The sequence below is a fragment of the Pipra filicauda genome, unplaced genomic scaffold, assembly GCF_003945595.2.
Source record: "Pipra filicauda isolate LSUMZ 115617 unplaced genomic scaffold, ASM394559v2 scaffold397_size650280_pilon, whole genome shotgun sequence".
In the NCBI taxonomy this organism is placed as follows: domain Eukaryota; kingdom Metazoa; phylum Chordata; class Aves; order Passeriformes; family Pipridae; genus Pipra; species Pipra filicauda.
In genome coordinates, this window is record NW_024104528.1 from 412,612 (window position 1) to 425,368 (window position 12,757).

Here is a 12,757-nt window from a genome sequence, read left to right on the forward strand (position 1 = left end):
TCCACTGGCAACCATATTGACAGGCTGAGTGTAGATTCCTAACAGCATAATGTGTGCTGTGGGAGGCTTTTTGCAAAGAGGGAATGCTCTCCTCCTCCACCTCTGTCCAGCTCAAGATTAAAGAAATTACAGACTGGGATCTTCCAGGCTTCTTTCTCCCTACCTCCACAGGGATGACTCCCAGTCTGCAGTGCCCTTGCACTAGAGAGCAGAAGTCCATACAGGGGGACCTTGTAGCCCTTGGAGTTAGAAAGCAATAAGTTACAATAAAAGAGAAGCACTGCATTTCAAATACTTGTTTCATTTAATTTTTAACTTTGGAAACAAGTCGAACAATAATCGTGCTCAAGAGAAACAGTGGATATCCATGATTTGCATTTCCATCTGAAAAGTTACTCAAGAAATAAATATGGTTGAGTAATGCAAGCAGAGGGAACTACAGGCAGTATCTTCTTAAGTTCTGGGTATGATAATGATTTGATGGTCCAAGGGAAACCTACAGGTGTGCAGTCCATGTGGAACTCAGGTGTTTTCTGGTTTGCTTTTTATTTAGGCTCAAATTAGAAATTAGGAGCACATTTAGTCCTTTGGTATGTGTGGTATCTAACTTACATGAACAGATCCACTTTTTGCACTTCTCCACTGTAGAAATTTGCTCAGTGCAGAGCAGTGATTTAGATTTTGTTCATTTGCCAGTTGTGGCAATTTTTAATATGCAAATATTTTTATAGAATTATAGTTAAAGAGCTCTTCTGTCCACTGGCTGGTTTCACAATCTATTTGGATATGATTTTACAGGACCAGTTGGAGACAGAAAGATCTCAGCAAGTCGCAGTCAACCCTGATGCTTCAGAAATTCTGCAATTCAAGAGAAGGCAGATGCAGCTGTATCAGAAGTAAATGGAAACATGACATAACATAAATAGATTTTCATCTTGTCCTGAAAATCCTGTAGGTTTTCCAGTTTTCTGGAAAACACAATAGATGGCATTTAAGAACTTTTTGTTTTAAAATGCAACCCAAATGCTGCAATTTATAAGTGATAATTTTATTTTGTGTGGATACTTTATGATTTATCACTGTATGTATTACAGATTCTGCTATTTATTTGAAGCTGTAAATGAAATTAGTATTAGGTGACTGGCAGGCTCAGCTTTGTACCATGGATGGTAGAATACAAAATAATTTGTAATGAATAAATTGTGTGAATCTTATTCCATACTTATAATTTTTGGAGAATTTTATGTTCCTGGATTATTGGCACCATTGACCTAAGAGAATACAAAAATATGAACGAGACAAAGTCCAGTGGGAGCAGAATTATCACTGACTAGCCAAGGTCAGGTCTTCTAGCAGACATCAGGGAATTTGCTCTAGATTAGCAGGATGTATTCAGATCACAATTAGTTCTTCAGTCTTTTTCAAACCTTCCAAAGCAAAAAAATCAAAATTACTATTTTAGAAATTATCACCATAGGGGTAGCTATTGATAGATTAGGCAGCTGCTTAGAGAAGGTTGTAAAATCTGGAATTCAAATGAGATGGACATTACTATTTTAAGGAATTGGCTCTTCACAAACATGTATGTTCTTTACATACTGATTTAATACCAATCCCTTGTTTTTCATACATCTCTGCAGAATCATTGGGCACAAATTACACAGTTTTGACATGCAAAACTTATGAAAACCTCAATATTATCCAATAGCTTTTGAACCAGATTTTTCTAATGTCATTTAGTTCTCACTAGGTCTCATCGATATTGTTAAGCACATATACCATTGTAGATCTGAAGCCTAGTAAGTAATTATCCTTTAATCTGGAATAAAGTGGATAATTGAAAACTGGTTTTTTTTTTTTCAATCTGGAAGGCATCACTGGTGGAATTTGTGGTTATTTGCACACCGAAGTACTTTTAAAAATAATTCTCTCTGATCCTCTCTCCTCAGATAAGTCCAGTGGCTGCATTCATGAACACGGTGATTTTTATGTTTGTGAAAAACTGCACTGATTTTAAGAGCACACACGAATAGCTTTGGAGTGTAAGAGTCCAATGAGTGTAGAAAAAACACGTCTTCAACTGGAGCATAAGGGAAAGAGAGAATGGCTGGCAGCAGCTGAGCCTCCAGAATTTTCATGGCTTGAAAAGCAGAACTAGAAAGTTTCATATTAGGGGCTCTGATTTATCTGAGGAAGAACTGGAGCAGCTTTACTTTCTGATCTCTTTTGTTACAAAATGTGGGCTTATTTCAAAGCCCACAACAGAGGTGGTGAAGGATGCCTTGTGTAGGCCATGAGAAAATATCAGAAATATCTTTGGTCAAAGAGGAGGTATTTGGGGAATTGATAAAAATAGTAAATACCTCAAGCTTACCGTTTGTCATTCTCTCCTAATGACGTAACCTCGACTCAGCCTGAATTGTAGATTTAATCCAACTGAGAAATGTTGTCACCTGGGTATAAACTCCAGGCTTGTTTTTTAACCCACAGCCATCACCCCAGCTCACAAGGCCATATACGTAGTGGGAGCTGTTTTCCACACAAGTCAATGGGCCTCCAGAGTCCCCCTGATGAAGGAAAGCACATGTTCAAAACGTGAAGCAATATCAGAATTCTTCTCTCTCATCATAAAATTTTGAAGCTGCAATGATGTTATTTACCTACTGGATTTATCATCAGGTGCTGCTTAGTCCCTGAGTAAACTTGCAGTTCTGGAACTAGGTCAAATGATACCAGACTTTTTGGATGTAAGTTTTTGTTTGTTCCAGTCTGTGACATGTATCTGACAAGGTCACATGAAATTTCCCAGGCATGAAAGTACCAGGCATTCAGAGCCTGAACTCAGAACGATAAAGATGTGATCTCTGGCACAAATGAAACCTTAATCTGTCTCATATCCCTCAAATAGACTTATTCTGAGTTGGTTGGTTGGTCTAATTTTTGGTTTATTTGTGATTTCTATTGCAATATATGCTTTACAGCGGTAGTTTGCACCTTAGGAAGTGTTGTTCAAGCTCTTCCCTACCTTTCAATGGTATAAGTATGAACTTGCTTCCCATTTGTGCCAGCTGTAATGAGAAGAAACATCAATACTGACTCCCTGCAAGTCTTAGCTCTGATAGTGAAAATCAGATTAAAATTGGTGCTTATGGCAGAACCCATAATGAACTTGAGGAAAAAAAGGTGAGTTTTCAGATTATTATGACGAAGTGTCTCAGAAGCCAAACTTTCCAGGCTGGTATCTAGCTTCCATAGATCTGCCTGTAGGTGACAGTGACAATATCAGCTCTGGGGATGTACATCTGAAAGTGTACTGAAGAAAGGCTGTTGATGTACATTGATGTGAGAAACAGACACACATGCAGCACCCTGCCAAAGCTATTACTGTGCACAGCCTGACTCTTCACACAGAAAATTAGTGTTCTAATACAGAAAAGGCAACAAACCTGACAAGAGTCAATTCCGGGTTTTCGAAGTTTTCCTGCACAAAACATGCTCTCATCCAGTGAGTTATTATGTAGTTCACGTTCATTGCATTTCCTCTGTGAAATTAGCTTGACCCTGGCATCTAACAGCTGATCAGATGATTCACCTATGGGATGTGCACCAAAAAAGTAGTCACTTTCTTTCCAATACTGCATGTGTTGTCTTTATTCAAAATAGGGGGTTGCTTGCCATATAGATGGGATGGGGAAGAGCAGGGGGGATACATGTGCTAGCCTGGGAAGAAAAGAACTGTCTGTCAGGAATTATAAGGGTTAGAGTTGGGGTCTGGAAGCTTCCCTCAGGACACCGAGTTGTTGCCTGAATAAAAGCAAAGTCATGTATTCAGAATTTAGCTCCAATCAGCTCTACCTGTGCAATCCTGCTTTTCCAAGGTACTGGTTGTCTGCAGCTCCCACAGGTCCCCATGGGACTTTGAGCTGCTCAGCACTTCTCAGACTGGTGTCATTAGATGTTTTAACATGCAAGCTAATGAAACAGATGAAAACTGAAAATCATACAATATTTAAGGGCAATGATTAATTACAGTGAATCTAAAGACATAACTTGACATCTAAAGGCAGTAGCCAGAGTTTCAAAGCACTACATCTGTAGATAATTAAAGGTAGTTTATAAGTTTGGTTCTGCTTGAGTTTCAGGAAATATTCCATTTCTGCAGTGATTTCCTGAAATGCTAATAATAGCTGTGCTCAAAGAAGGAGCCATCTAGTCTGAACACGTACAGGGTACTTGATACTTTTTGTTGGGGGAAAAGAAATAAATTTCCTTGTACCCTTTTTAAGAAAGACTTTTTATTTGGAACTTCTAAAAAATGTCCATTAAATTCTGTTGGTGCATTCTGATCAAATGAACACACTTGTCTCTTGTGGACTTCAATGAGAGTTACAGCAGAAGGGAAAATTTGGTCCTATGTATCATATCAGACTGCATCAGTCACAAAGCACTAGAACACCTACTGCAGCCTCAGTGACACGTTTTTCTTCTGCTGCTTTACAGTAGCACATCAATCAGAACATGAGAAAATGCATTTTTTAGAAAATTGCCATTATCTTTTGTTTTAAGAACAGTAATTTCTCCCTTTAGGATTTACTGCAGGCAAGAAAGGTTTTGGATAGAGCTGGTTGAACTTGAAAAGCTCTGGATTTTTTTGGTTTTTTTTAATTTTTCAGTACATCTGAAGATCCAGATGCTGCTTCCGAAAAGCTTTATCTGACACAATGGGCTGGAAAACCATGTGAAAGTATTTCTTGGTCCAATCTTGAAACACACAAGCTATACAATAGCCTCTCTTGATAGCTTCTTGCTTCTGTTGCTGGCTTCAGATGAAACCATGACACAGTGAGTCATTTGGCAAGCAAAAAGATGCGTCAGGAATTTTTTCAGGCCTCTGAAAGATTTGTTGGTTTAGCAGAGATTTCTGCTAACGAGTAATTTCTGTGGCTTGTTTTAGCTTTTGAATCCCATTACATGGTTTCACTAGGGCCTTAGTTCACATTTGGTTCTGGCAATTGCTACTGAAAGTACCAGCCCACCTTGGCACCAAAGTGCCCACCAAAATCCAGGTAGCCCACAAATACCTGTCTCTGTCTCGCCCCATCCAGAAATGAAGCAGTCAGTCCCAGTGGGAAAGAAGAAGTTAGGGAGACAGGCTGTTTTCACATATTTTGTTTCCACTGCACAGTAACCATCAACTGGCTTCAATTTAAGTAGTGCTGGAGGGGAGATAAACAACAGCAAAAAGTATTTGGGGTGACATTTAACACCTAACCACTGTTACCAGCCCGTGACACCCCCCCGTGCAAAGCTGTGTGTACCCCATGTGCCATTTGCACTCCATGTCAGACCTGTCCCAGTTGTTCTGCTCCTTCTACAGAGTCACTTCTACCTGCCCGTTACAATTTACATCTCAAAGATTCAAATGGGCCTAGATCACAATTCATCCTACTTATTTCCAGAGAATAGTCTCAATGAGAATTTTAGTTGGAGACAAACAGCTTCAAACAACTGAGGTCGGAGGTGAGACACATGAGTATTCAGTGAAAGGGATTTACCAATATCATTGTATGGGATGCCACCTCTATCGCTGTATTCGTCATGTACAATGATTTTCTCCACATCAAATCTTTGCTCATGATGCTCTTTCTTCTTGAGGTTTTGCTTTCCAAGGGCTACTTGGATATTTCCTTTCCCGTTTCTTAAAAAAGAAAAAAAGTAAATTACATACAGACATTGCCTATCAGTTGTGGTGAAAACCTGCACTTTCAGTACCAGGAAGTCAAGATATTGCTTCCTTTTGTCAAGTATGGCCAGAAGATTTCCTAAGATTATTATAGGAAGGCTTAGTTAGGAAAGCAGTGGTGTTGGAAAATACATGTGCTCTTAATTGTTGCAATCGTGAAATAAAGAGATTTAAAGCTGCACATACATGCTTTTCTTTGCATTTTAGGGCAGAGTAGTGGTGCGCTGGAGCCACGGGAGTACAATTGCTTGATGTTGTCTGGGCGTATTTAAAATTATCTGTGTTGGAATGATCTCCAGAATTTATTTTTTCTGTTTCCTAGGTGGCTTCCAACTAATTTAATGCAAATATTGAAGGAAATATTTAAAGCTAGCTGACACAGTAACAATTGAAAGCAAAATGCATGTTTTGACTGTTTTGAAGAACTTAATTCTGATGTAATATGTGATATCGCTTTTAGTATCCCAATATCCTCTGAATTTTTCATGAGTTCTTCCTTTATACATTGCAAAATCTTGTTACTTTCCTCCTTTTCTCCTCTCATGTGACTATTTTAGCTCATTTAGGGGAGTGGGGCATAGATTTCTTATTCAACAAGAACCATTTTCAACCATATAAGCATTTTTATGTATGTGTCCATTTCTTTCACATACACGTTTCCCTTTCAATTTGATTGCCAGTAATCATTTTGATTGCAAGTGATTTGGATACTAAGCTGTCTTTACTAACCATTCTAATTTTTATACACTTATCTACCCCAATTGTAGGGCATGCACCTACTCAAAGCAGTGTCCAGCAGTAAGAACCCAGCATGATTTAATTAGCACTCCACCACAGAAATGTTCACTCCCATCTGGAGTCTTTGTCTGCACAGATGCCATCCAGGGATGTTTGCCAGCTGTAGCCTTGGATCCACCATAGATCCTCTTGAGTGTTCCACGAACTTCTGGTTGTCCACATGTTTCGAATATTTCATTTGATTCAGGTGGGTCTGTTGGCTCTACATCTGTGTTGGAAGTGACAGCAGATGTATAATGCAGAGATAATACTGGACTGGGGGAGTTAAGTAGCAGTGCCCACTGCTCTGGACCACCTACACACTGCCGAGTGGCTCACTCTTAAGTCTTTACCTGAACAGGGTGAAACATCACAGAATTCCCAATCTACTTCCTTATTTTTTCTGACATAGCACCAGGGTTTTTCATCTTCATCAGGATTCCTGAAGGGAACAGGTGAGAGAATCAGCCAGCAGGAGTGGGGAAATCTCCATGAAACCAGTGAAGGAGCTGAGGATGCTTAGGGGAGCAGCCTCATGCTCCCACAGGATCTGGACTTCCAAAGATACTCTTTCATAAGATTTGACAAAGATGCTTGAGATAAAGGGGGGGCTTCTTCCATATTACTATCCCCATACCTGTCTTAACCATAAGAAAACTGTGGGACTGGTTCAAAGATAAAAGGGCTGCTTCTGGAAGCTGCACATCAGTATAGTTAGAGAAGACATCTCTAACATTCTGGTGTTTTATAGACAGGCAGTGTCTAGAAAGATGTGAGATCCTAATACAATCAGTTTGTCAAACTCATGAGCAGTTTGCCCTCAGTGCTCTCTTTGATACAGACCTCTACAGCTACTTCTTCAAAATATTACCTGCAGAAATTATGATCACCAATGCCGTAAAAGTCAGCATTCTCCATAAAGGCATTAAAAGGGAAGTCCAAGAGATGATGGGAATTCCAGTTCAGGCAGGTCCTGCCATCTACTGCTTGATTCACTCTTCCCCTGTAGTTAGAGGAGTCCTCTTCATAACAATCATCTGGTCCTGTAGGAAGACAATACTCATATGAAAATGACTTTTGTGTTGTTCCTTGCCCAAAGTGGTCTCTCTTCATTGCCTTCTTTGTCCTACATTAATTTTATGGAGGATCAGAAGGACCTACTGGGTCAAGTAATGATGTTCCTTATTGTACACAGTCCAGAAATAAGACCAATGTCCCAGCATTTGTCCACCTTTTAGCTTGATTTACTTCAAATGCCTAAAATCTCTTTGCTTGGTAAAGACTGAGCAGTTAAGAGATATCTTAATTTCAAATCAGAATCTCTCCACAAGTGGCCTGTGCAGGAACTGGTTCTAAGTAGGACTAGGCAGATCCCACGGAAGTGGGCACACTGCTGCTATCATGCCAGGGCAAATTATGTGCCAAAAGGAAGGTTATAGGGCTGTGAACCTAACCTGTAGGTAAGGAGAAGGAAAAGTCACCTGCAACGTGGAGTATTTAGTGGTACATGGGGTTTGATGGAGTTTGAAGTGCAATCAACTTTTAAAAGAGAAAGAAAAAGATCCTTTTCCTTGGAAACCTGTGTGGGGTGTGGTGCCCACAGTGATGTTGCAGAGGCAGAAGGCTCTCTGTGCAGCAAACGGGTAATCCCATACCCTTGGCCACCCATCAGAAGCAGTTCCCTCAGCCTGCAGAATCACAGGCATTAATCTTCACTACATCAGATTTCAAGTGTTTAAGGAAAACCTGATATTTCTTCTCCATGTGACATGTGCAACCTCTGGGAAATGCACTCTCACTCATTATGTACCTTGCCAAAGCACATCTGGAAAACACCGGTACGGGAACTGTTTCAAGCCCCTTTGCCAAGTCAGCCTCTTCCTCCTACCCTCTCCCCAAGAACGTCAGTGCCCAGGTGTAGCTGGGCACTTGGAGCAGTGACAGCATCAGTCAGTCTGGCTGCAGGGTGAAGCCAGCCCTGGCTGTCTGGAGGCTTCTCCCCTACCCCCTCCCCCGGAGCCGTGACATACCGATCTCACAGAATCTCCCTCTGAAAGGTTCAGGGCACTCACAGGTGAATTTTGATCTCTTTCTGTTCCGTATGCAGGTACCTCCATTTTTACAAGGGTTGGGACTGCACTGCTTAGATGCTGTCAATGTGGAAAACACAGAACAGCCTTGTTAATCTGCTGAACACTATGCAGCCATTTGCATGCCCAATGGAAACTGGAGAGAGTTCCCATTTAGCCTGTTGACTTTGAGTTCTTATGAAGTCTTGCAAAATGCCCAGCACTGGGTGTTCTACCAGTGACTGAACCACCACTCCGCAAACCAAGCATAACTCATCACTGGCCAGCCCCACAGGTGGGAGCTGCAGCAGACTCAGGTTGCATGACTAGGGCAGCACCACCCTCTGCAGTGGGCTGCAAGGGATTTCCCACTGCAGACTGGCCACCGTGCTGTCCCTAACACAATTCTCTCACTGTCCTGTTGAGTGCTCACAGCGTTGGCAGAAAGATCCCTTGTACGGAGGCTTACAGCTGCACCGAAAATAAGGTGGGCTTAATAGAACCAGGCAGTCACCAACGCGGCAGTTCATGTCCAGGCACATGTCCTCCACTGCGGAAAACAGAGACACAAGGTACTTCATCAGCATTTGTGTGTACACAGGAGCTGTGCCCTTGCAGGGATCATGGGAAGATGCTTTCTCCTGATGCCCCAAGGAAGCTTTCATTTAACAGGTGTGGACTTGCGATTTCTCTTCATGTTCATGGTATTTATGGCAAAATATCTGTGGTACCAATGAGCAGCTCCCCACTGCCTACCTGGCAGGGGATAGACAAGTAGTCTCTGCACTCCTGAAGTCTATTTTACTGGATGCTATTCAGACAGACTTTGGTCTGGATAAGGCACTAAGCATAAGATCTATGAACATGACTGCTGTGGGCTGTCAGAACCCTCAGCCCAGCAAACAGTGGGTTTATAAAGCTGTAACAGCAACATTAACTGCCAAAATAAAGAGTGTAGGTTAGCCAAAGAGCCATTACCTTTTTCACATGTGGTCCCACCATATGGCTTGGGACAGGCACAGCTGAAGTCCCTTCCACTGGATGCACACCTACCACCGTTCTTACAGGGGTCAGAGAGGCATGGGTCTGCAGAGGTAAGGATGAAGATCTTTCAGCTTCTCAGCCTTCATCACCTGCTTTTTCTTCTCACATTTTCTGACTGCAGAAGGCTGCCTTCCTGGGCACAGCATCTGGTATAACATGTGCTGTGCTTATGCATCAGTTCAGCAGCCACAGGAGTGGTGTGAATTGCTGCAGAGTTTATTGCAAGCTGTAACAGCTCATGGCTTTGGGTCTGCAGCTCCTGTGCTGCCTTTGCCATGTCTGTTATGGAGCTGTAATGGGCCAAGCCTCTTTCTTTGCTCAGGGATACATTTGCCTCTTTGGCATTGCCTCTGGCTGTCTGCTTTCATGCGCTTAGTCTGGAGGTATCTGTATTCGGCATTGTTCTGTTTGGAACACGGTGCTGAATTTCCCGTGGAAAAGCCATCCATCATTGTTAGACTCTACAATACCCCTGGGTGGCTATTGCTTCAAGGGAGCAGGTGCCTGCTGAGAGTCACTTGCACACTGCTCCTTACACCATGCTCAACCTCCCCACTGCAGTCCAGGCTGCCAGGAGTAATTGATACTGGGGACAGTCAAATATAAGCTCTGCTTTCTTTGTATGGGGGGATAACTCAGGGAATGTTACAGGCAACTTCCCTGTCTTGCCTTTTGTGTTTCCTGAGCAATCTTGAGGATCCTTTCCTGTTCTCCTGAAGTTTGGCAAAACAGAAAAAGAAAAGAAAAAACCCCTGCAACTTATAAAAGAAAAAAAAACAAACCTGCTCTACATTTGGTTCCCAGCATAAATACAGAACATATATCCCATGAAAACAGCAATTACATCTTACAGTGTCTATAGACAAATAAGCCTGTGCTTTTTTGTAGTAGCAATCAGAAATGTTCTGCATGATCACAATCCATCCTGTGAAACCTGGAGATAAAACACAGCCTCCTTACAAGAGAAATACAAAGAAGAACACTGCAAATGATCCTCCTAACTCATCCCTTTGATGCAGGCATTTTAAGAGCAGGCTGGCAGCCAAGACCTGCCACACTCACACTGCAAGCTCAGGGTTGGGATTTTACCCCTTCCTTGCCTCCCTGCCCACCCCTCAGAGGTACCTGGCATGGTATAGAAGTCACCTATAGATGTCTCAATAAAGCTCACTTGCTCCCAGGAATGGTGCTGGAGGCTGGGGTCCTGCTCCTGTTCCGTGGAGTCATAGTATTCAAAGCCATCATCCTTGTCTGCAGGGAGGGGTGAGAAGAGGGTGAAAGAACAGAGGAATCAAAACTGTTGGAAGGAGACAAGGTATAAAAAAAGTTATTCCCTGAGATGGACAGTCCTTATCTCTTTCAGCTCATTTGGGATGTTGGTGGGTCTAGAGACTACATCATCTTGAGAACCAAAAGTGCCATTCAGCTCTTCTTTGGCATAGGCAGAGCTCACCTAGAGCCCAGTATGGGCACCCTGAGCACCACTGGCCCCAGTGCTGCCCTCCCTGACCCTCCGGAAGGGCACTGGGTCCCCGGCTGCTCAGCTGTCTCCTGTGGTGGCATCTGGGATGCCCCAGATGGGATGCAGGCCTGGGCTCTGCAGGCACAGGCTTAAGGAGCCCCTCATGTGGCAGCACAGCCAGAGAAAATGCTGAGGCTGGTACCAGTGCAGTGAGGGAAGGAGATTCAGATTTCTACAAGAAGAAGGGGTTTTCTTTGTCCAGATGCTTTGATCACCAGCACATCGTTGCTGCAGCATGAGGCAAGACCCTCCCCTGCACAGAGGTGCCTGCTGCGTGTGGGGACACACAGTCCCATTCCAAGGGCAGCCAGGGGGCATGGAGAGCCTGAGGCACCTGCACGTCTGTGTGACTCCTTGCCCACAAAACACCCTTCAAGGAGCGAGGGCCTGGCGCAGCAGACGTGCTGAGGAGCCCATCCTCGCCCACCAGCCCAGAGCCACCAGAAAACAGTGTCCTCACAGGAGCCTGCTGGGACCTGCAGCTTTGCCAGCTGTGCTGGGGGGATCGTTTGATTAAAGTGGGCTGGCAGCTCCTTGCACAGGTACAACTGTTGTCGATGGAAGCCACTCCAGTGTTTCAAAGACAAGGTATGGTAATGAGCAAAGCTAAGCTATGTACAGAGACATTTTAAAAAGCTCTTCCCTAGGGCTGGACCGATGGCCCCATGGATAATGCTCTGCCTTGAACTGATTATCAACTGCATTATCTTAGTTTTCTCTCCTCATTCATTCACTTGCAGCCTTTATCTTTATTCTTTCTTTGCTTCTGAAAAAAAGAAAGAAATTCCACGTTTGTACAATGGGTGTTTTATATTTCATATTAAAATAGAACTGTCTTTTTTCTTCTTTTTTTTTTTCCTACATGCCAACTCTCGTTTCTCACCAAAAAAAAAAAGGGGGAAAGTTTCACCTCATTTATTGCTATGTCAAGGCAAGACTCCTTTTCCTCAGCTCATTATTTCCACAGGAGCCGAGTCTTGACTATGTGCAAGTGTTGCAGAAGTGTATGCCTTGCTGAGGAACAGAAGGATCTTGCTGGAAGATAAGGACATTGTCTACAGTGAACAAAATTAAATTTAATGTGATGTAGTTAAGAAAGAAAAACAAAAAGGAAGTTTTGCCTGAAATACAGCCTGCAAGTTCACTTTGTTGGAGAGGAGATTTTGCAAACGACTGGAGTTTGAGGGAAGTGTCTGAAGGAGTCTGATTTTGTTTCTCCTGTTTATTTTCAGAATCTTAGTGGGGCATGTTGACTTTTATTCCACGGATGCTTTAAAGAAGTATTCTGAAGGATGGGGTAGCCCTTTTTATGGAAAAATATACCTGCTAGAAGTTATGAAGGATGAAGAGGGGAGTTATGGCTGCCAAAAGCAGACTGCAAATATGCCAGCGTGCTTTACAGAGGCTGGAGAGGACTGTCTTAAATCAACAGAGGAAAAATAAGTGCCTCAAATGAGCACAAATTGCTAAGCCGTTGTAGAATCATCTACTCTGTTTTTTAAACCATTAGTTTTTAAACCATTAGTTTTTTAAACCATTAGTACAGAGCTTCTAGAGGTCACATGAGTGATGCTTCCCATCTCCCAGCTACTCTGCGTCCTC

The 12,757-nt window shown here is 42.6% G+C and overlaps 2 protein-coding genes across 3 annotated transcripts in view; one reads left to right on the forward strand and one right to left on the reverse strand.

The window, feature by feature from the left end:
* LOC113997840 (nebulin related anchoring protein) overlaps positions 1 to 1,301 on the forward strand; it is a 50,179-nt gene extending 48,878 nt beyond the window's left edge. The window contains exon 42 of one of the 2 annotated variants that reach the window (XM_027740000.2): positions 799 to 1,301. In XM_027740000.2, coding sequence (XP_027595801.1) covers positions 799 to 900 — 102 coding nt within the window. In that variant the 3' untranslated portion in view covers positions 901 to 1,301. The remainder of the gene's footprint in view (positions 1 to 798) is intronic. The other variant, XM_039385133.1, reaches the window with a different exon arrangement.
* HABP2 (hyaluronan binding protein 2) overlaps positions 286 to 12,757 on the reverse strand; it is a 43,595-nt gene continuing 31,123 nt past the window's right edge. Inside the window, exons 5-16 of the mRNA XM_027740001.2 lie at positions 10,759 to 10,884; positions 9,568 to 9,675; positions 9,023 to 9,139; positions 8,551 to 8,670; positions 7,392 to 7,563; positions 6,874 to 6,962; positions 6,524 to 6,749; positions 5,556 to 5,698; positions 5,082 to 5,216; positions 3,447 to 3,592; positions 2,375 to 2,567; positions 286 to 1,427 (exon numbers count right to left, since the gene is read on the reverse strand). Of these exons, the coding sequence (XP_027595802.2) occupies positions 2,391 to 2,567; positions 3,447 to 3,592; positions 5,082 to 5,216; positions 5,556 to 5,698; positions 6,524 to 6,749; positions 6,874 to 6,962; positions 7,392 to 7,563; positions 8,551 to 8,670; positions 9,023 to 9,139; positions 9,568 to 9,675; positions 10,759 to 10,884 (1,559 nt within the window). The 3' untranslated portion in view covers positions 286 to 1,427; positions 2,375 to 2,390. The remainder of the gene's footprint in view (positions 1,428 to 2,374; positions 2,568 to 3,446; positions 3,593 to 5,081; positions 5,217 to 5,555; positions 5,699 to 6,523; positions 6,750 to 6,873; positions 6,963 to 7,391; positions 7,564 to 8,550; positions 8,671 to 9,022; positions 9,140 to 9,567; positions 9,676 to 10,758; positions 10,885 to 12,757) is intronic.